This window comes from Telopea speciosissima, chromosome 8, assembly GCF_018873765.1.
Source record: "Telopea speciosissima isolate NSW1024214 ecotype Mountain lineage chromosome 8, Tspe_v1, whole genome shotgun sequence".
NCBI classification, from domain to species: Eukaryota; Viridiplantae; Streptophyta; class Magnoliopsida; order Proteales; family Proteaceae; genus Telopea; species Telopea speciosissima.
In genome coordinates this window covers 2,216,351-2,239,128 of record NC_057923.1, presented here as the reverse complement: position 1 = coordinate 2,239,128, position 22,778 = coordinate 2,216,351, and the positions used below count along the sequence as shown (strand labels likewise).

The 22,778-nt window shown below is 37.9% G+C and overlaps 2 protein-coding genes and 1 long non-coding RNA gene across 3 annotated transcripts in view; all 3 read right to left on the bottom strand.

Moving 5' to 3' along the window:
- The window catches only part of LOC122671480 (ADP-ribosylation factor GTPase-activating protein AGD3-like), an 85,987-nt gene extending 76,607 nt beyond the window's left edge, over nucleotides 1-9,380 (bottom strand). The window contains exon 1 of the mRNA XM_043868720.1: nucleotides 8,824-9,380. Coding sequence (XP_043724655.1) covers nucleotides 8,824-8,868 — 45 coding nt within the window. The 5' untranslated portion in view covers nucleotides 8,869-9,380. The remainder of the gene's footprint in view (nucleotides 1-8,823) is intronic.
- Nucleotides 9,381-14,954: 5,574 nt separating this feature from the next.
- On the bottom strand, nucleotides 14,955-15,519 carry LOC122671484. The gene is made up of 2 exons (XR_006334354.1): nucleotides 15,488-15,519; nucleotides 14,955-15,406 (listed from the first exon to the last, which is right to left on the bottom strand). It is a non-coding gene; the product is annotated as an uncharacterized LOC122671484 (long non-coding RNA).
- A 1,732-nt stretch (nucleotides 15,520-17,251) lies between these two features.
- LOC122671113 (sialyltransferase-like protein 1) lies at nucleotides 17,252-22,685 on the bottom strand. Its single transcript, XM_043868209.1, has 9 exons — nucleotides 22,575-22,685; nucleotides 20,902-21,051; nucleotides 19,571-19,657; nucleotides 19,401-19,478; nucleotides 19,229-19,320; nucleotides 18,925-19,126; nucleotides 18,393-18,483; nucleotides 18,176-18,234; nucleotides 17,252-17,573 (listed from the first exon to the last, which is right to left on the bottom strand). The coding sequence occupies exons 1-9, from the start codon at nucleotides 22,683-22,685 to the stop codon at nucleotides 17,292-17,294; spliced, it is 1,152 nt and encodes a 383-aa protein (XP_043724144.1). The 3' UTR covers nucleotides 17,252-17,291.
- Nucleotides 22,686-22,778: the final 93 nt, after the last annotated feature.

Here is a 22,778-nt window from a genome sequence, read left to right as displayed (position 1 = left end):
GAAAAAATGGCAGATTAATGGAGGAGAAGCATTGTGGTTTTAATTTGAAAAAATAAAGGTGATAAGCAAAGATGTAATGGCTATACAGGAAAAAAAACTTATGAGCCATTCTATGAAATTATGGGAGAGAGTATTTGAAACCCACTTGAGACGAAAACCTAATATTTCGGATAAGCAATTTGGTTTTATGCCAAGAAGATCAACCTTGGAAGCTATTTATTTGCTTAGGAGACTAATGGAAAAATTTAGAGAATGAAAGAAGGATCTCCATATGGACTTTATTTACATATAAAAAGTTTACAATAGAGTTCCTAGAGAATTAATTTAGCAAGTGTTTAGAGACAAAAAGTGTTTCGAGTAAACATGTGGATGCAGTTATAGATATGTATAATGGCGTAATGACTACTGCAAGAGCTGTGGGGGGAGGCAGGGTAGTGAATTCCCAATTACAATTGGATTACATCAAGGATCAACTCTATGCCCATATTTTTTGTGCTAATCATAGATGAGCTGACCAGATACATCCAAGATCAGATCCCTCAGTGAATGATTTTTGCTGATGATATTGTTTTGGTGGCTGAAACAAAAGCAATGATAAATGGGAAAATGGAATTATGGAGATCAACCTTGGAATCAAAAGGTTTAAGATAAGTAGAACAAAAACAGAGTTTCTGGTGTATACTTTTAGTAAAAATAGGACTGAAAGTGTGGCCATGAAAATTGATGATATGGAGACAGAATAAGGTGAAATTTTTAGGTACCTAGGTTAAATCATAAATAAAGGAGAAGAAATAGATGATCATGTTGCACAAAGAATTAGAATAGGGTGGATGAAGTGGAGGGATGCGACTGGAGTGTTGTGTGATCAAGAATTCCTTTAAAGTTCAAAGGAAAAATTTGTAGGACAGTTATATGAGCAGCAATGATGTACGGAGCTGAATGTTGAGCAATATAGAAACAACATACAAACCAGTTTAATTTAGCTGCAATGAAGATGTTGAGGTGGATAAGTGGTATAATTATAAATAAATAAATAAGGAATGAAAAAATTACAGCTAATGTTGGACTAGCTCCGACACATGAAACATTGCGAGAAATCCATTTAAGGGGGCATCGACATGTACAACGGAGGCCTTTGCATGCTTCAGTACGAAGGGGTGCTATGATTCATATTGAAGAAGTTAAAAGAGCCAGAGGTAGGCCTAAATGACTCTAGGAGAAGTGGTGAGGAAAGACATGCACAGGTTAGGACTAATAACAGGTATGGCTTTGAATAGAGCTAATTTGAGAAAAAGGAACCATGTAGCCAACCCCATTTAGACATTTAGTTGGGATAAGGCTGAGTTGAGTATATAGCAGAATTCAAAATTATACTAGAGTGAAGAGAGCTACTGCATGCATATCATCTCACATAGTGATGCAGGGTATCGTTTAGATCCAGCAGCCGGCCCATCAAAAAAGGCCCTGCCCAAGTTCAAGCACGGTTCAAACATGGACTGATTTATTTTTGTGGCCCAACCAGTACAATCGTGGACCCTTGGGAGTGCCAAATTCTGGGCCCACAAGTCAACAAAGTCAAGTGACTTTTCAGCTCCCTAGAATAATTTATTATTTCTTGTAACAAGTTTCTAAGTTCTTGTTTATTGTTCCTAGGTTTATTGAGGATAGTTTCCATGTATAGCGAATGTTTTCCTTGTAGTGGGAACTCCACTAAAATTGGGAAGACCAACAGTCTATTTATTATGGTGCATGTAACTAAGAGGATTTTGGGAGCTCTTCCTCCCCTACAAATAGAATTCGTGGAAGGCTGCTGTAGCATTCCAGATTTTGAAAAAAGACTTGTCTTCTTCTCATTTGAGAGTGCTTGTGAGTTTATCAAGCTTGCTTGGGTGGGACTCCTATGGCCGGGACACTAGTGGGACTCTAGTTGTATACAATTATCTTATTTGTTTTTACATTATCAAGCTCCATTCATCATCAACTACACCTGCCAAATTCACCAAGGAAGTTAACCATCTTCATCACAATCTTTCCTTTCATTCCCCCTTCATTTGCACCCTTTCTCTACATTAAAACCTCCAACTGTGGCCCCTTTCTTTACCTTCCATTGAACCAGAATCGACCATGGCAGCAGCCATTCTTGACTGCACCACATAGTACCATAAGAACACACAAATATAACTAGGCATTAGCTTTCAACTTAATGATCTCTAAAAAGAATAATATGCCTTGGACACATGACAAATCCAAAAACTTGAAAGTGAACTCGTAAGAAATTCGAAACAAAGCCAAACATGCCATAGGGTCTCAAGATTAGTGCTGAAACATAAATTCAGGTTTTAAACAACGCCGCCTCAAAAAAATCTCAGTAATTTTCTGTAGCCATCACATAATTTGTATTCAGCTATCCCTCAACATTAAAACCTATTCAGAACAGAAGAAGGGAGAAAAAGAGAGGATGTTGAGATGGATGAGTGGAAAAAATAGAAGAAAAAAAAAACAAAATAAGAAAAACGAAACCAAAAAAAAAAATCCTAGGTGATTTTAATAGGAGATAAGTTGAAGGAAAATCGTTTAAGGTGTTATAATCATTTGCAGCAGAGGCCATTGAGTGCAACAATAAGGATTGATAGGTTACACATTAAAGAATAAAAGACCAAGGGCAAACAGAAAATGACTTGAGAAGAAGTGAGAGAAAAGTTATCAATGGCCTTATGCTGTGAACAAACGTCGCTTTAAACAGAGTTGAAAGGACAAAAAAAAGGATCCAAGTAGCCAACCCCAAGGCTCAGTCAAGTTGAAATTAGTTCTGAAAAACAGAATAACTTTGCAAACTTATGCTTCAAGAAAACTATGGTCAAAAAACATAACTAGGTCTCCCCCTGGTTCAATCCCAGATATGGTTTGTTTCAAGAAAACAGTGAAATATTCATAAATAGTAGGGGCAATTGCACTTGCACAAATCCAAATTACAAATTAACCAGAAAGGAAATAACAATTGAATTTGCTTTAAATTTTAACTCTCTATCCCCCAACTTGGTGGCAACCCAAAGCTAGGATTTGTAATGCAGAAGAGGTTCAGCTAAGAACCACTCTACAGTAGGATTGATAAACCCACAAATCCAAAATAGAAACAAGAAGCAGAATTAGAAAGTATATGCAATCAACCAAACCAACCAAAGGAATTCTCCCAGCTTTGGATCGAATGATGCTTGTATAGGGTAGAAACATTCCCGAAAGTTTGAATCGATTCTGATGGTTGAGCTGAGAGATATGACAGCAACTCCCAAAAGAGAAACTAATTCTCAGCAGGCCAATCCAGCCATGTCATGGTGATCAGACTTGGATCAAGTGTAGGCTCCATGGAGAGAGGGCTCTGCTGCAAGTTTGATGAAGTTCTGATGGGTAGAAGTGAAGTTATGAGGGTGGAATGACAATAGAAGGTTTGTGGAATTTTGGAGTTTCAGGCTATGGAATGAGATGGGAGTGACAATCGAGTGGAGGGAATGAAAGGGGGAAAACAGTGTTTCAAAACCCAGCAGGGTTGGTGGAGAATTGGAGGTGTTATGGAATTAGAAGGTTGCAGACAAGAGAGTTGCAGAGATGTAGCAACAGCCCCAATCGAAGGTACACTCAGTAGCAGCAGTCACAATGAAGAAAGGATGTCTCCAGCAACAGCAGCAGCAGCAACACCTGATTGGTTTGTGGGCAGAGGAAAGACCACAGCAACCTTGGCTCGATGGAGATGACAGAGATTGGAGAAAGTGATAACGGAGGGGTTGGAATAGATGGATTTAGCTCTCCCAGCAAGGCTCCTTTAGCCCTTAGGTTTCAGCTCTCTAAGCCAGGCCCTCTGCCCTTCAAGCTTCATAAACAAACTTGAGAATAACCATGCTTGAAGCAGGAAAATAACTTTCATTCAACATAATAATAATCAAATCGTGGGGAGGCTTCTACAGCCTTTACATAATATGTAGAGGGCTATGCTTGTACCTCAAGTTACAAGAAAAAATAGAAACTACTAGACTGAAAATTAGAAACTAAACTTGAAAATAGTAACTAGGATTGACTCAAAAATAGAAACTAGATATGATCTTCAAGTCTTCAAAAGAATCTTCTAAATCTCCAGCCGATGCATTGCCTCTTGTGGGCCCCATCTTGAGTGTTAAGTAATGCTGCCGGCTCCTTTAGTTGGTGGTCCCCACCTTAGAATAAAGCTCCATCGATTCTAACCAGCAGCCTTTAAATACTTTAGACCCAAAGAGACAAATATACCCTTCACTTAAGAACTTGAATCTCTAATAAATAAAAGACTATTCTGCCCCCACAATCTTCTAGTAATATTCACACTACGGGGCTGTGACACTGTTCGCGTGAACAGTGTTTTGGCCTCTTCTTCTTCAGGTTTAGATCTACATCAATTTGTCTGAATCACTACCACTGCAAATGAAAGAAAATGACTGAAAAGGGAAAAGGAGAATAAAAAAACAAAGATGGCAAGACTTGCATATCCTTCCAAAATGAACTTAAAAAATTCAAACAGATAAAGTGAATAACATAAATGGAATTACTTCATCACCTCAGAGAGTTCCAGTTTTCACTCTACCCTCAGGATTTCTGAAACAACATTTCACTCCTAGCTCTTTTCTTCCCAGCATTACGTATTTAACCAAAATGTGACAAGTCAGTGAAGCCATGTCAAAATGACCAGTAAGACGTTTGTAAGAGACACATTCTGCTCTTTTACCACCTCAATGGATATCTTATGGACTAAAGCACTGTCCTTTTTATGATTTAACATCCTAGTTCCATGCTCCCACATTCCCTCTTATATTCTTCACCATTTTCATTGAATAATGTTATCCCACAAACCTTGCCAAAACAACAGTGTTACAAATAGTCTACACTCCGAGCTTTAGTTTCCATGAACATTCCAGTTCAACACTTTGCATCTAAACCTAAAACTACAGCTGTAAATGCAGAGCAGATCATTACATCGACCCAAAGAAAAGGGAAAGAACGAAAAAAATAGGTGTTTCAATTCTTAAAAAGAAAACTTGCAATCATAGTTGTCAAGGCAACCCAAGGGGTAGGAGGGGCGCCTAGGCACCCAAGCGTGCAGTATATGTAATATAGCAATGATAATTTCATATAATTATGCAAGCATATCAACATAGAAGCCATATCAATGCAATAAAAACAATTATGTCAATAATGACCTGATAAGACAAAACCAACGTATAATGAACAAAGGATAGAATATAATATAAGTAAGTATATTAAAAAAAAAACATAGCAATCAACAAATATCAACGTAAACTCATGAAGTGTCAAAAAACTGATATAAAATAAGGTCTGCTGTCAAAAGGCCACAAGACGATGCTAAAGGCAAGCCTAGGTAATGCCAAACGTTCAAAGCGGTCGGTCTCCTTTCTTGCATCAAACAACGCGTGCTGTCATCTTGGACCCAAGAAGGCGCCTGGACGCCTAAGTGACACCCTGACAACTATGTTCCTAAAGGTTTAAAAAAATGCCAGGGAACTCAGTGGTTAGTGCATTAGCCATGAACCAGTAAAGATGTGGCATATACTAGATTGGCCTGGTTGTACAGGTGTAGTGGTTTAAAAAAACAAAAGCAAAAAATTTAAAAATCTGATAGGAGCAAGAATTACACATGCCACTTGACATGTTCATTTCTGCTCGCTACTTTAGTCGTTTTGCTTCAGTGTCACCAAGGCGTAGCCCAAGCAGCACCTAGGTGCATAGTTGCAAGGTTCTAATCTCGGTTTCGAGGCCGATTTTGACCCTGGCCAAAACCAATATTTCCAAGGTTTCGGTCGAAACCTAACATTTTTGGGGCAAAACTTGACATGTCATGGGCTGGTATTTATTGGTCGAAACTGATCAAAATTATCAAAATTTCCGAAATATTGTTGAAACCTGATCAATACAATAACATATGGGTTTTGTCTCTGAAACTTGGGAAACTGAGATATCAATTTTCAACCAAGATCTTGAACCATGCATAGTTGTCACAGCATCTAGGTAACCCAAGGCATTGGAGGGGGGGCTTGGACGCAAGGCAACACAACAAAGCGATCAAGGCAACCAAGGCGACCAAGGCACCTGGACGCCTAGTCTTTGCAACTATGCCTAGGTGTTTGTGTACGCAACCAGGTGGTGAATGAGGGGTTCAGCGAGATTGAGCTAGGGCACACCTACTTTTGGCTAAGAGAACCACCTACTGAGCCATATTGAATACCAATGAAGACAAATTAGAGTTCACTCCACATGAAGATTGAGCACATCTAGTTTTTATAGTGCATTTATGATTTGTGTTCTTTATGAATTCAAATGAATCAATATTGGCACCATGACTACTTGTGTGCGCACTGTAAAATCTTTTTTGGATGAATTAAATTACAAAAATGGCATGATAATCCAGATTTGCAAATCGTTTATTTTGTGAATGTGAATTGTGATTTGTGAAGTTTACTTCTGGCTTTATATTGGGTTTTCTTTTCCACTTATGATTTTGTGGTAGATAGCAGAGATAGATTTCACCTTTACTGTTTGTAAGACTTGAACCCACATCATGTGGTACACAAGCCAAACCCTCTACCTGTTGAGCTTTGACAGCAAGAAGTAAGCATATTTTTTGATACATTGGCAATTTGTGCGTCCACATAAGTACCATATTCCCAATGAACTTAGTACAAGCAATAAAAAAAATGGGGCAAAGCTTGGCTTGTCCAGTTTCGAGCACCTAGGAAATGCTTAGGTCATCCGAAGGTCTTATTGCCTGGACTCAAGCAGGCTATTTGACAAGGTTGTTTTGTTTATTCCAAAGATTTGTTAGCCTGCTGCTACTTGTTTTATGATTATCGTTGGCGTCTTGCAAGTACCATAACATTGTAAAGTCTCCATTCATATTTTCTTAAATAGTCAGTCATATGGTGTGTTCGCAAGAAACAAAAGAGGGACAAGGGAAATTCCTTGGCTTCGCGTGCTATTTGATCTCCATGAGAAACATTAGCTTCACCTGTCTTTCATGCCAAGAAATTTTCTCTTCACAAAATCTTTATGCCAATTCTGATTTGCACATAAGCACAGAGTAACACCAAACTTACCAAAAATCTTAAATACAAATGCTAACCAGAATCATTTACTTTTCTTTCCTTTTCTTTTCTTTTTTTTGGGTGGGGGGAGGGGGACAAGTAACCAGAGTCATTTACTTTAAATACATTAGGTGGTAATGTTACATTTTATGCCAATTCAGATTCACATAAGCATGGGATAACACCTAACTTGTGAAAATTCTGTCATATAAACACTAAGCAGAACCCTTTATATCTAGTAAAAGGCAGAGTGTAATCAATTTGGAGCATGAATTAGCCTTCGTCAATTTAATTAACTTAAGACCTTCATGCTCGCCATTTAGAATTGTTGTTATAATACCCAGTTATAATAGATGAGTTTATGTACAAATGACAAAAATATTGCAATAAAATCTTGGTATGAAGGAGAATGTTTTAAGGGATCTGTTCCTTCTGTTTATGTTCTTTGGCTACAAAATACAAATATAAACTAAAAGATAAAATAAATCCCTCATTTTTTTATTTTTTTTCCTTCAATTAGCACCATATGGCTTCAAATAATTCTAAGTCGATCTGTCTTTGTCCATCAGTTGTGGTTAAAAAAAAATATGCAACTAATTGCAATAATGAAAAGAGAAGAACAGCCTCGATTCCATCTTCTCTTTACTGCAGTCATTCCTTGAAATTATCTTCAGCTATAAGCTCCCTATAATCAGGGAAGTCAGTAAGTATTATTTCATTATTGATTTTGTAGTTCCAGCATCTAAAGTGTTGCATTCTTTGCATAACAATTAGCCAGATAGAATGCAATCTTGGTGATGCTACAACAAAATAACCATTTCGCTTCCTTCGCAGTTCTGCAAACAACAAAGACACAGCCTTACGTGAAGTGACCCATCAACATTCTTCCTGGAGGTGTAAGAATCACTCTATAGAAGAAAAACCTATTCAAATCATTTTTACTTTAATCATATACTACTTCTAGTATTAATGTTTATCTACTTTTGTCCTCCTCATCTTTGATACAAGCTTTTTCTATGCTTCTTCTTGCAAATACTCTACTATTGTTCAATTTATTGATTTTTTATTGCTAAAGATCCTTTAGCAGCCCTTAAGGGATGGACACTGACGGGGCATCAATAATTTGCAGATGTAAATTATGTAATGAAGGATTTCGTCTTTGTAAAGAGTTTTCTCTCTACTCTCCGGTTCATCATACAGAAAAAACAATGAAAGCTCAGGATGTTGCATCCAATTCCCTTCTGCCATTTCTTAAAACATTGTTTTTTTTAAAGGATTGGGTAACAGGCAGCATTAGACAGTTCACTATGTCTGAACGGTTCCTAAGAGAATCTTTCAACAGTGATGAAATTGGTTTTCCGGAAACCTATTTTAGGTTAAACAGTTAAAGTAAAACCCAAAAGCGGTGGAGAACTTTGTGTTTTTCACATTATGTGCGTGCGCGGGCTTGTACGGGAGAGAAAGAGAGTAGTCCTTTTCGACTCAAGGCACAATTAAGAGATTTAAAGGAAGTAGCAGACAGGAGACCAATATTTCTGAACGTTTTAAAAATTCCAAATGTGTTCCCATATGAGGAAGGAGAAGAGAAAAACGACGAAACAATGTAAGAAAAGTCAGTGAAGTTAACGGAAAAGTCCAGAAATAGTAACACATCAAATCTTCAGAAACACAAACATTGAAGTGCCAACAAGGAGAGCATCCCTACCTGTTTCCGAAACATAGGAGAATCGTCGAGTTTCGCAAAATGCATTTTGAAACCGCAACTTTCTCTCCTCGATGCAACAAATTCTCATCAATACCCCCACCGAAGCTGAACACCTTGTATTTAGCCAAGCCTATCCACGACAGGATCCATGAATCACCGAAAGAAGAAGAGAAGAATCTATCGAAACTAAAGATCAAACATACTCCCCGGTACAGCAGCACCATTAACCACAGAAGAGCTCCCCGGGGTCTCCGATTGCAATGGAAATGATCTCCAAACGATAATTTCGGACAAAAAAACCTGTCACACAGCTCCAGCAGCTCGATTCCGTCGATTTCAGGTCAAGCAACACCAAACGCAGAGTTCTGCAAGTTCCAGCTCGGCTGGTTTCCACGGAACAAAACCCTAGCACAGCAGCCAAAATAATGAAAGATAGGGACCCCAGGGAAACAAAAAAACACGACCAGATGAGCGAATTAGAGCCAGCATTAATGTAATCTCGGAAACTGAGTAGATCGGTTGAGAGATTTCATTCATATTGAAACAATGAATGATGTGAGAGATGAAAGACGGTAAAAAAAAAAAAAAAAAAAGCTCTTCTCTTTCTTTCTGCTTTTGATTTTTTTTTTTCTCTTTCTGATATATGTATTCTTAGCGGAATTGAAGGAGATTTTGTTGTTAAACATCGGAACCACTGCGATTTTTCATGACCGTCATTCAAAACCACGCTAATAAAACCTTCCCTTCCCACACACACTCTCTCTTTCTCTCTCTGTCTACAATTTCCAAATATATATGTCTTAATTGTTTTCTTTTTCTTTTCCCAACTCTCGGGTGGGGGGAGGAGGGGGTGTGGGGGAACGTGGGACTTGGAGTTGTGAAGGTCACCTGGGGAACTTCACCGACTAACAAATATTTCAAAGAGAGATAGAGATGCTCGCATCTTTACAGACACTGTGATCATTAGCCTTCTATGGTGGACCCGTCACCCATTATCCGTCTCCGTCACCACCAAACATAGACCATCCATCACTTTCACGTACTACAGTCGGCAGCGGATCGGTTGTATCGGTCAATTCTTGTCGCATACAAATGGGCCAACGCGAATTTAAGGATTTTGTGCGCAGTATCGGCCATTCAAGAAACCGATACGATACCGATAAGGATAGATGCAGACCGGCCTTTATCTGACACTTTTGCCCCTAGTTTATTCTACAAATCGGGTTTTTGGGCACTATTACTTTTGGTTTGTACTGCTATGATTCGGCTTGTACTAATACTGATGCAGATCACCTAATACAATTGATCTAATACCGATAACTCAAACCATGAACAGAATACAAATGTGATATTTTATTTTGGAAAAAATTCTACTGTTACACTTGTATCAAGAATGTTCCTGCTACAAGGCTATAAACCAAGGAAATGGAATAATTCACTTTCCCTTTGGGTTCATAAATACCCTCCTAGGTTTTAGTATTTTATAAAATACCCCTTAAGATCCCATTTCCTTGGCTGCCAGCCTTTTAACAGAAACATTCCTGCTACAAGTGTAGTAGCAAAATTTTGTCGTTTTATATTGGGCAAGAGAACGCTGTCTGGGCCTCTAGAGCCTACACATGCATGCCGGCCAATGGGAGCACACATATAAGCATCAATTTGGGTGGGATTTCCTCCTTTCCATGGGGGCAGGGCGATTTCGTGTCTAGGCTCATGAGCCACATTGGCCACACGACCATGTAGCGTTCTTTTCCCCTTTTTTTATAGAAAAAAAGACTATGATGCAAAGGCATATTATGCTTCCTTACATCCCATTTTTTATTGTTTTTCTCTCTCATTTGAATAAACAATATTTATGTGAGACGGTGGAGACTAGAGAGTATCTTGCTTGCTCAAAAAACCATCTCCTATTTTTATTAAAAATGTTTGTATTGCTTTGAAATCAATATCAATACAATCAATATTTATCAGTATCAATATTGATATAGTATCAGCAACATCCAATACCTTCACCAATTCCATGAAACTAAATCCATGATCACTCTCATGTAAGGGTGTCAATTATTTGTATGCTTAACAAGTTATTTATATATACGTATAGTTTACATCAAAGCCACTGTGAAGGTTCCTCGACAGGATGGGTGCCTAGAAATAATCAAGGATATTTCAGACCTTCAACCAATGGGAAGACTACTAAGTTTTTGGGTATTTCCTTCACCATGGGGTGAAGAAAAACTTTCTCCTTTAGGTAGTCTAGATTTATTGAATGTTTGAGTGTGTTAGAACCATTAAGAATTGGAACTAGAATCGAAACAAACCATTCCATTCATAAGCAGAATCATATTCTAGTTTTAAAAATGTTTAATAAATGAGACGGTTCTATGATTGACTCCTTGGGATGGAATCAATTAAGAATTGTTCCAGTTGACAGCAGCTCTTGTATGGTATTTTCTTGTGTCAAAATCAAACCAAAATCAAATCGAACCATTTAAACTGAAATCGTACAACCATTTAATAAATAGTTCGATAATGATTTCAAAATTGAAACCGTTTAATTAAAGAGGTTAGACCGAAACCAAACTGTTTAATACCCTTAACTTAACCTTTCCATCGTGGTGATGTGCTTTTCCTTTTTCAGTACACAGTTTTCATTTTATATTGTGTTGCTTCAAATTTTGGTTCTCTTGAATGCAAAAGGAAGATGATTCCCACAAAGCCATAGCCTTCAGACATTCTCACATAATGAATTGTGGCACCTACATTGACATTCTCACATAATGAACAAACCGTCTCTCACCCACATTGTTGTTATTTCTCACTTTGGCGTTATAGGACCATTGAGTCTAGACATTTTCTTTAGAATAATCTATAATTATTTTTTTTTGTGGGAGCATTCTCTGGGGGGGGGGGGGGGAGTGTGGCTCTTGTATGCATATGTGGGCAAATTAGAGAGCACACAAAAACATCTGGAGGGATGGGACGGTCATTTCACCCTAGTGTATCTCTGCATGGGTGATACACTCCTCTACAAAGAACTTTTCTCCTATTTTTTATAGAATCTGTTTTTATGTATGACCGTGTATTATATACGATCGTACCTTCAACCATTGAATGAAGGTGGAGGCAGAAGAATTATTACATATCCCCTCATTCCCCATCTGATGGTTGAATCCACGACCATGTGTATGCCTCTTGTTTTTTTATTTATTTGTATTAAGATCTAAGGAATTCTTTATGATCACTTTTTCTGATATTTTTTTTTTAAATATTGGTGTGCTTTTGCTTTGGCAAAGATAATCACTACAACTGGGAAAAGAAAGATAAAGTTCTCATTTAATAGCAAAAGGAAGAAACTTTAGAGATTAAATTAGAGAAAAAGATGAAGAGTGATAAGCCCACTTTATTACCATTGCATCTCCTATGCGACCCTGGCTAAATGCTTTTTGACTAATTGTCACATGCTTTTGGGCTTTTTGCATGTGTACCCTATGTTTGGCTTTTCTTGCATAAAACCCCTATAGCTATTTGTTTTTGCAAATTTATCTGTCCTCTCGGATTACAAAGGTTTAAGAAACAGCAATGGTAGGATAATGCACTTGCATCAGATGGTATATCCTTATTGGGAGAATGTTATTTGGGTGGGACGCAGGGCTACACCCACGCATAACAAGGGTCAGAATGACTGTCATGTCCTATACATGACGGAAATTCCATCCCGTTTTGTGCCACCACGTGTACTCTCATTGACTAGCATACGTGGCGTGGCCCTTGCGTCCCACCTTATTATTCTCATTGTCTTCTTTTCATGAACTTTATATGCCATGAACTCCAACCCAATGTTAGGGGTCTTATAAATGACCGGCCCTTGGTGCCCTAAAATATTCCTTTAAATCTATTCCTATCCTTTTGGCCTTTTTGTATCCCCTCTCCTTGTTTCTATATGTTTTACACCCTCTTGATATCTAGATTTAATATGATGCATCATCCGATTTAAGTTTTTCTTCCATTTTGTCTAGAATTATTATATATATATATTTGTTGGTATATTTATTGCTGAAAAATCTCACCAAACTCCATGTTCACCCTTTCAATCACGTATTAGTGTTTATTGTGCTTGATTTGATGGTGTACACTATTTGAATTATCCATAATAAAATAAAAAAATAAAGATAAGTTTTACTTGAATTGAAATTAAACACATTTATAAGGTCCCATAAGGATGTTTTTGGCCTGAGGATCTTTGTCCCATATTTGTATTACAAGTGGCAGATGTAATCAATTCGAGATTTTTTTTATGGGAGATGATTCTTTGAGCAAGCGGTACAAGTGAGTGCATCAGAGGAGTGATGAAACGGTTTTATGCATAAGGGTAATAAAGTCATTTTATATAAAAAAAAAAGAGAGATGAACACCCTCTACAAAACTTTTTTAATTTATTTTAATTGATGCATTTAAATACTTCATCAGGCACCCAATGGAGCGAAAGCACTATACCTAGGGCCTAAATAAGCTCGGAGTTGAAAGGATCAATAATTCAATGTGTGAGAGAAACAATGAAGCCATATTGAGTAAGAGCGTGGTTCAAAAGATTTACTTATCCCGAAGAAGGAAAAAGAAGAAAAGAAACCAATGCTTTACCTAACATTACGTTGTTAAAGCAAAATAGTATGGATAAAAGAGAAAGATATTGAGTAAATGGAAAAAGGAGAAGGCATAGCTCAAAGCAAGAAAAAAGGGGTCATATACATGAACATGGATGTAGATGTAGTTCACTGTATCGGCATTGGTATCAATTGCCGATGATACCAATGCTGTTACATATCGGTTGTATCAGACTGTATCAGGTCGATCAGTATCAATCTAAATATTAATACAGATCCAATACAGTTGATCGATATAGCTGATCCAATATCAATATCTAAAACCATATTCAGACACTCAAAACCTGAAGATGCATGGCAATTTGGATCCTCTATTGCCGAGCTATCCGACAAGATCGTGCTGCCTAGATGCGACGAGGTGTGCAATGACTGCTTTACCCCTGCCCAAGTGCCTTGCCCAAGTGAGGGTAAGGCGATCATTGCGTGCCTCACCATGTCTAGGCAGTACGGTCCTACTGAGCAGCTCGGTTATAGAGGATCTGAATCCAGATGCATGGCCCCATTACATAGGTAGGAATAAGGATTGTAGCTGTGAACTAAGTCCTATCACTTTCTCATGTAAGAAGTTGGGAAACGCAAGGGCTTCACATGATGAAGAGATTAACGATGATTGGGAATGGGGAACAGGGGAAGGTAACTTTTACTCCTTTAGATGGGGCAGGGCGAGGACCACGGGGGAGGGGATACTGACGCTGCAGGTGCACCATGCATGAGCTTTCCAAGCCCCGCTGGGCTCACTCGATGTTTCCCCATCGCTTTGCCCACTCCCAGGAGAGACGACATTTAACACACTGTGTAGCCTGCAAAGGAAGTGATCAGTAAAACAGTCCATCCAGGTTGACTGGTTAAACAAATGTGGGACCCTCTTATACTTTTAATCTGGCATATACCGTAAAGAGTCTACGGGTGTCAATTTAAGATCGGAACAAAAAGTATAAACCGAACCGAATTTATTTGATTCGTTTTAGTTTCAAAAAGTTAAACTTTATTCAATTCCATTTCGATTTTAGACTAAAAAACTTGGTTTAAACCAAATCAAACCAAACAAAGTGATATCCATATAAATCGAACTTAAATCATACTAAACTCTACAATCATGTATCTTTGTTGAACTGTGTGAAAATACTTGCCATCCCACTAAAAAAAAATACCTACTCTCTTTGTTGGGTCATGTAAAAAGAATTAAAATATAAACAGATTTGACATTGTGAAACTGTAACTTCTTTCCTAGCATTATTTGTTTCAACATGTTATTCCACTTGAACCGAATTTACTGAAACAGTCTAGGAATCTAATAAAATCAAATAGAAACCGGGAAAAAAAAAACTGAAACTATTTTGATTTCATATTATTATACTCTGAACCAAACCAAAAAAACCAAAACTGAACCGACTAACACCATTTACTAACTGAAAGCATGTGAAACCTGGTCGAATGGAACCCTCCTCCCAGATTGAGATGGCAGGGTCAAGGACGTTACAATTGGCAGGATACCAAAAGGGACCACCCATACTACAATATCCCTATACCTCCCATTTTAAAGGGTGCCTCATACAGACCAGATTATCCAATTTATTCCCATCCATTTTATACAAAGAGGCACCCCCCCTCCCATTTGAACATAGTGCTCCTTTGCTTCCTCTCTTAGTCTCTCAAATGGAAGGGACCTCCCATTTACTGTAATTTGAAGTCTTGCGAATGTCGCTCACGTCTGGAGATCCTGAAATGGGCCCAGTGTTTCCTGGGTCTAAATTGCCCCACACCTTACAACTTCCAAATGGTCCTAACCCTCCAGCCTGACCAGCTTGACTTCTCATCAACCGCAGGGCTGCAGCATGGGCTCTCCAAGTTGTTTCTTTACTTGGAACATCTGACCAATCTTGTTTCCTTTTGGATCTCAAGGCAGAATGGTTCCTGATAACCTGCAAGTATCACCACATTGAACAAATATATGTGGTGCATGAATGCATCCTTGCAGAAACCAAGACGAGTTGGAGTCTTACGCCGAGGAACTCTAGGAGTTAATAATAGGCCCTATGTTATGTACATAGTCCCACATTGGTCCCGTAAGGACTTGAGTGTAGGCATATATAATATTGGGTTCCTTCCCCTTGTAGATCGGTTTATGAGGGTGAGTTCTTCCAATCGTTACATTGGTGCTTTCATTGAGTCATCCTTTACAGTTAATTACTTGGGAGGGGCAACCTGGTGCTAGAATGCGAGCTGTTGGGAAAGGACTACTTGTTGTCGCCAATCGACATAGCCTAAGGTAGGATCTCATTAGAGACTTTATAGCTGGTATGGTGATAATAAGAAACAAATGGAAACAAGACAAGCAAGTTCCTATCTAAACTAGGAAATCAAACTATTACAATACATTAAAGTCACCATACTTATGCAACAAAATCATTCTAGGGGCATGTAAGGAGAAAATATTTTAGTGAACTGAAGCTTTCGGTCCACCAGATCCTATATTTATCTGGGCTAGCATTCAGCATTGTTTTTTTATGGATGCCTCTTGTGTGAACCAAAGTCGTGAATTCAGAAGTAACCCTCTTCTTATTGCTCCTTGCAAGGATTTTCAAAATTATTTGAAAGTGAATTACCATTATCTCATTGTCAATAATTGTCATTCTCTTGCACACTTGTTGAGCACATGTATGAAATGACAGGATTAAACCCTTATTGAAAGAAGTGTGTTTTATTAGAAGGACAAAAGGGTAAGGTTACAACTTCTTTTTCACCAACTTTGGTTACAAGAAGATTTTACCTTTTTCAATCGAAAAGAAAACAGGTTTATTCATGAACAAAAAACACTTATATATTGTGCTTAAGATTTTAACCGAAGCATGTAAAGGTACTAAAAGACAGCAGTCTCTGATGACCAATTTAGGAATGTGGGGGGGGGGGGGAGTTCTCTTATTTTCCCCCTAATACTTAGTAAAGGACACATGGTTCTTAGGGAATTCCTTACAAAGGAAAAAGGAACTTTAAGAAAATCTCTCTCTCAACCAGAAACACACATTTTTACCTAACCAATGAGTAATGATAGTTATTGATAAGAAAAGGATGCATGCACCTGAATTAAAATGGTTGGTATAATGATACTATAATCCTAGTTTGATAAAAGCAACAGAGGTGATCTTTTAAGAAGGGGCGTACCCAGTGCACAAGGCTCCCACCACTGCAGGGTCTGGGGAGGGTCAAAATGTATGCAGCCTTACCCCTTCTTAGCAAAGAGGCTGTTTCCCGACATGAACCAGTGACCACTAGGTCACATTGGTACAACCTTACCTTGCGCTGAGGTCTGCCCTCAAAGTTGATCTTTTAAACTTGTTCAAAATTGAGTTTCTAGCCAGAATAGGAATCAACTGATTCTTTCCAACGGAATCTCCAATCCCCATCCCCCAGCTTTCCAGGTAAATGTATTTGCATGATTATCGGTTAAAGATCACATCTCTGAATTCAACATTTTCAAAAGCTTCATGAGCCCAGCAACAAGACGCACAGTAGGCACAGGAAGAAGACCCTCTCCATGGGCCATGGAGATAGCCTCTCTCACAATCCTCTATTTGCCATGTGGCAGATTGGTTGGCCAAACTGCTTACTGGACACTTTTCCACATCAGTTTCTGCTCATGCTGTCATGCATCAGGTTTGTTCAATTAGACTTTGCCACATGTTAGGAATTTTTTTTAGAAGTATCATTTTTGATTAAATTTCAACGTCTGAAAGCACAAGAGGAGCTTGAGACATGATAAATCCAAAGAATCTCCACACCCAACAGTGCGAAAAAGAAAATTAGCATTCATAGGAAGAAAAACATGGCCTGTGGTAGATTTCCCTTTTCACAGTAGGTAATAGCAGAGAAGCATAGACTCATCTGAATAAGAACCAAGCTAAAATGCAGATAAAAGGAAGATTTATGAGGTTTAACTGACCATTCTGTGTAGCCAGGATCAACTGTGAAACCATATATGTCAACAATGTCGCACATAGAAAGTGTGAGTTCAATAGATTTCATTTCGGTGCCTTTAGCACCTCTTCGTAGCACAATACCCTGGAAAAGATAAACTGGATTTGGAATATTCTGCATTGTAAATTACAAAACCAGTTAGCTACAGCCAGATCAATACCTTAAGTATCAAGAAAAGGAACTAAACTCACATATATCTAGTACTCAATACACCAAGAACAATATGCTACCAAAGTAGCATTCTTAGGCAAATTACAGTATCCAGAATGTCCAACTCCAGCATCTGCATAAGGTTTGGGATCTCCCAAATGTGAGGTCATATACTAAAGTCCGGTTAACCTAACCACTGATCAATCTTTTAGTAGACAGTCATTACAGTTTACCTGATTGATATATAGGGCACTCTGGTATTACTTCTCTGGAGTGATTTTGACCACAATCATGCCAGGTACAAATTTGACCTCTTGAGTGTTTCTTTGATTTATGTACTTTTAGAATCGTTTTTTTGGAAGCAAAAATTCTCTCTTTTTCAACCCTGAAAATCTTATTGTGGGCATAATTGATGCAAGTATTAGTTTGCTGTAGGATCACTTGTGAGACTTAAACGTGCTTCCCAAAAGAATCACACCAGAAAATCAGAAGACATACCAAACACAGTGTTGGTTCTCCCTTATCCGGAAACACTATTTATGCAAGCATAATGATGTTACCATTACCTTTATCATTGCATTGAAGTCTCTATGTGTCACACTTTTAATAATAAGTACTTCATCAGCTGCAGGATAAATTTAGCAAATGTAAGCTTCGTCCAGTGGGAGGGGGGGGGGAATTGTTAGTCTGTGAAACGCTAACCATAAATGACGTACAGAGTCATCACAGCAGAAATATGACGATAGAAGTACAATTTTATAATAAATGCGATCAAAGCGCCACCAGATCCATTAAGAATAGCGACCATATTACGAGCAGCACCCCTAACTACAAGGCGGAAGTCCCTTTTTAGACCAACATACTTTGCATATTTCTGTAATTTAAATAAAGAAAATATAAGGAGAAAACAATAAGGCAACAATTACTCAAGACAAATCCCCAGTAAGTCATGCATAGAAAAACCCAGAAGAATTTCAGGAATGTTGTTATTACGGTAGGACTCAAAATCATTGCTGGAACTAGTTAATAGCAAGTAAATTAGAATCTATTGATAACTTGGGTCCAAGGCAATGAATGGGAAAAAAAATTTGCCTAGGTGGCTCATAGTGCTCAACTAGTTTATTTGATCACCCAAATACATCAGATGAAAAAAACTTGCAAGGGATTGAACAAACGAAGGCAAGGTGGGTGAGGCCACTCACCCCCTGCCCCCCCCCCCCCCCCATACACAAAAAAAAAAAATCTCAGGGAGGACCAAAGAATTAATCTGTTCATAGATGAAACTGAACAACTATCATAACACTCTTAGGTTTACCTCATTAACAGGAGCTTCATTGTCTCGAATAACTGCATCATGCCTATCAATCTCCTCTCTAAATTCTGTCTTCAAGAGATCTCCTGAGTTCCCAACAACTGCACATGTCCAAAATTGGCGAGGATGAAACGGGGGCTTCACTGGTAAAATCAAATTGAGATGCTCCTCACAAAGAGAGTGGTTGTAACATTTATCTGCTCCCCTGCAACCACCAAAAAAACATAGTTACTTGGCAATCCAGAATTATATTTGTTAATTTAAGGGGGTAGGTGAAATAGGTAAGCTGGATGTATAAGAATCATACAACTGAGCAATTCTTTTTGCTGCATACGCTAGCCATCCATTAGGTCGGTCATCTAGATATTCTCTTGTCAAAACTGTAGTCATGTTACGGTACTGCATTCCAACTGTCTTGGTATTTATTTATCTTATTAAAGAAGTAATTAACCACTGAAATAAAAATTATTAAATCTCACCTGTTCCCACAGTAGAATTGTTTCACAAACATCAGAATGGTACTCCAAGGGTTCATATATTTTAAATTGCTCATTGTACTGTGTGAAAAGATGGGACAACCAGCATATTTTCACTTCAATAGAAGGTGCACCCAAAGGCAGTAAAATAAAGGTCCAGAGAAGTGCCTAACCCAGGTGCTGTTTGTGCCTTCTGGAAATTTAAGGATCAGTTTACAGTGGTCAAGAATGTGTGAAGTCAGTCCAAGACTTCTGCTTGCCTACTCTCAATTTCCAGGTCAGTACAAGTTAAAAAGCACTTTTACGGCATTTCCAAGAAGGCCATTACAAGACAGTAATTTCCTCATAGTAGCAGCCACATGAAGCAATCATATAGGGTATGCCAAATGTGGCTGTAAATTTATTTATCATTTGAAAATATGAAAACAGTATAAATTATATATTTAACATCAAACTCGCTGACAATAAGAACTGTTTTTAGTGCATCTTGGTAGAGAATTCCAAGATTTTATCATCCAGAGATCTTTTTATGTTTACAATCCTCTGCTTTCTTAAAACTATATTACTTACCATAAAGTGGACAAGAACAATTAATGGACTGTGGACTTGCAAGCAGCTTAAATAATTCAAATCTTTCAATAGAGAAACAATAGCAAATAACATCTATACACCCTAGGGACCTCAATCATAGAATCTAAATTGAAGTAATAAACCACTGTACAAAAACAAGTAAAGATGGCTAAAGCTTTTGACAAACTGAAAATGTATACAACTCCATTCTCCAACAGAAGATGTTAAGTATTGTCTATTAATTTCAACTGTAATGGGAACCAGTCAAACTACAGATTTCAGAACAGTTTGTTTATTAGTACAAGGCCCTCAGTGTAATAGCAAATATTCAGATCGTTTCTTCTCAAATAGAACTGTAACGCTAAGACTGTAAACTGGGAGTGAGATTAGCTTAAACTGAAATGATAAAAAACAATATATCATATTTCCATAAGCAGTCGATATATAACACTGAATTTGCACAACCGGCAAACATAAAACATTAATGAAGAAGACGTCCCCGGTGGGGGGGAACCTAAAAGAGACTACGATCCTTCAAAGTTCTTTGAGTGAGTCCACTGAACAAGTGGCAAAACTAAAGAGCTCAAAATCCATGTCAGAAATTCGTTAAAAAAACTCGACCCGAATAAAAATGTCACAACCAATGCGAATTTAGGCCAGCCAAAACTTTTGAAATTGGAGTCCTATCGTAAGATCAAACAATCCTTCTGACCTAAACAAACACTGAAACCATAAAAAAGGGTACATAAGAATGAAAACTTGAACAAATACAAAAGCAGTAAGAAAATGATGGTAGGTGAACATAATCGCTTCATTTTCTACCATAAAAGGTCGAATAAAATTTCACATATTCAGAAAAAAGATTAATCGGAGTTCCACATTCAACATCAACAAAAACAAAAGCAGCTAATGAAACTCAAAATTGAAAACTGACCACGCATTGCTGAACACTGGACTGAAAATCAGATAAAATACGAACTTCTTTCCGGAGGAGATTGTATTTCCGGTTTTCTGCAACTAAAGCCAAGTAACGAATACAGTTCAAGAGGAAGAAAAAGAAGAAGAAAGAAAGATGAACACAGGGCTGGGCTCAGGCCGGCTTCAACCTTGGCCCGACCTTGATTCAAGGACATAAATTCCTAGCCTTGACCCACCCTCAAGGCCAAGGTATCTCAACCCAGGACCTATGCAGGCTTAGGGTGGGTTCGGGCCAAACTTGCACCCCTAAAGACGTCTGATTTTTTGTCCAAACCCTAGAATCACTTAATTTACAAACCTGAGGGCCGACTCTAGTTGATTATTGAAATTTACCTGAGACAATAAACTACTATTATGGAGAATTAATTTGGTTTTATGTCAGGAAGATCAACGGCAAAAGCAATTTACTTAGGACTCATGGAAATTTTAGAGATTGCAAGAAGGACCTCTATATGGTCTTTACTGACCTAGAAAAAGCTTATGATATAGTCCCTTTGAGAGTTAATCTGGCAAGTGATAGAGAAGAAAAGTATTTCAAGTAAATATATGGATATAATTAAAAATATGTATGATAGTGTGATGACTAGTGTAAGAACTGTAGAGGTCAAGGTATTGATTTTCCTTTCACAATTGAATTACAGCAATGATAAGTTTTAAGCCCTTATTTGTTTGCGCTTATCATGGATGATTTAACCATAGACATTCAAGAAGAGATTCATTGGTGTATGCTTTTTGCGGATGATATTGTTTTGATGGATGAGACAAAAACAGTGATTAACACCAAGTTGGAGTTATGGACATCAACCTTGGTATCATAAAGTTATAAGATAAATAGAACGAAGACAAAGTATCTGGTGTGTAACTTTGGTTACACTAAGATAGATAATGAGGGGGCTAAATTAGTCCTCAATTGATTGCTATTGATAATTTGGTCTCCAAACTGGATGAGTCTATTTCTGTAAAGGTTATCGCATGTGGATCGTCAGGTTATTGTTTGTGATGGCAACTATGCCAATGAACCTGGAGAGGCTGGATGGTCATCAATTTTCTTTTCTCTCAATTACTGGTGCGTTTTATGAATTTTGGATTTGCAGGGAGTGCACAAGATTCAAAAAACAAAGGAATATTATGAGGACTGCATGAGGCACAAAGACAAGGGTGGAAAGAGATAAACATTTGGAGTGGCCGTAAAGGTAGTTGGTTGGCTTACTCAGGGACCAAGCAGGGGTGGTATTGGGATATTTTTGGGTTATTGTATGAGTGTGTTCAAACTATTAGTCCTTTAAATGTAAAAATATAAGATGGCTAAATCAGTAATAGTTGTGGCGCATGAGTTAGTTAGGAGAGCAAGGCTCAAAAAGTTAAATTGTTATGTGAATGATGTGTAATCCTTAAATGTATATATGATAATCTTCATTCATTTAACCTGTCTCAAAACTTGATTTCAGAAAGCATCTAAAAGAAGCAGATAATCAAATTGCGTGGTGACATGAAGTCGACAGTACAGAGATGACAGAACATACTGAATGCAATCAAGAAGAGACATCCATAGCTCAAGATTCACAAACAACGATGCCCAAAACATTCATGAGTCTTTGGACAACACAATCATACGAATTTTCACCTTGCCTCTTTCAAAGCAAAACTGAGTACAAGGTCATAATCATGCATCTCCTTACCTCCTTGTGAAGTTTCAGGCATGTAACCAAATGACCATGGTAAGGATAGCCCTCGTACCATTGGTCTTTAAGATTTTCACAAGTTTACTCACACTGGAAAAGTTGAAAACTTAACTTAAAGAAGCAATAATTCAAGAATTCAAATTTCCCAAAA

Bases quoted from the DNA above. Each gene is read 5' to 3' on its own strand.
- LOC122671113 (XM_043868209.1), bottom strand. From the start codon at position 22,685: ATGGTACGAGGGCTATCCTTACCATGGTCATTTGGTTACATGCCTGAA. The intron at 19,479-19,570 runs GTTAGGCACTTC...CTTTTCACACAG, and splicing joins AAGGCACAAACAGCACCTGG to TACAATGAGCAATTTAAAAT. The intron at 19,127-19,228 runs GTATGATTCTTA...TGGTGGTTGCAG, and splicing joins GCAAAAAGAATTGCTCAGTT to GGGAGCAGATAAATGTTACA.